Here is a 477-nt window from a genome sequence, read left to right on the forward strand (position 1 = left end):
TGTATATATTTTACTTCTTCATAGTTACTGGATACTTAAAACATACCTTAATCGGACGCTCTTCTTTGCATTCAGAATTTGTAACAGGTCACCTTTTCTTAACTGAACTAATTTCTTGAGAGTTCTTGCATCTTTGAAAATGCGTGATCCAGGTTCATTAAAAACACACGCATTATTGAACATCAGATTAAAATCTTCATGTAAATCATCAAGACTCTTGTAGATGCCAGCTTGAATATTTTGTGCAATAATCTTCAAGTCAATTGGGTTGTCAATGTACTGGTAGTAATCTGGATATTTCTGTGGAATACAGAAAATTCAAATGCTGAAGTCAGATTTACTGTCAGTAGGGAGTTCTAAGTGTTTAAATGTTCGAAGAATGATTCATTTCCATAATCAAGAAAGAATCGGCTGAAATGCTTATTTACAAACCACTTGGTGAGAAATATAGTTATATGTAAACATACAGTGGCTATG

At 32.9% G+C, this 477-nt stretch overlaps 1 protein-coding gene across 1 annotated transcript in view; it reads right to left on the reverse strand.

Moving 5' to 3' along the window:
• The window catches only part of LOC119581803 (protein polybromo-1-like), a gene marked incomplete at both ends in the record, with an annotated part of 78,095 nt that overhangs the window by 75,894 nt on the left and 1,724 nt on the right, over positions 1 to 477 (reverse strand). Inside the window, 1 exon segment of the mRNA XM_037929934.1 lies at positions 47 to 300. Within this exon segment, the coding sequence (XP_037785862.1) occupies positions 47 to 300 (254 nt within the window).

Source organism: Penaeus monodon, chromosome 15, assembly GCF_015228065.2.
Source record: "Penaeus monodon isolate SGIC_2016 chromosome 15, NSTDA_Pmon_1, whole genome shotgun sequence".
Classification (NCBI taxonomy): Eukaryota; Metazoa; Arthropoda; class Malacostraca; order Decapoda; family Penaeidae; genus Penaeus; species Penaeus monodon.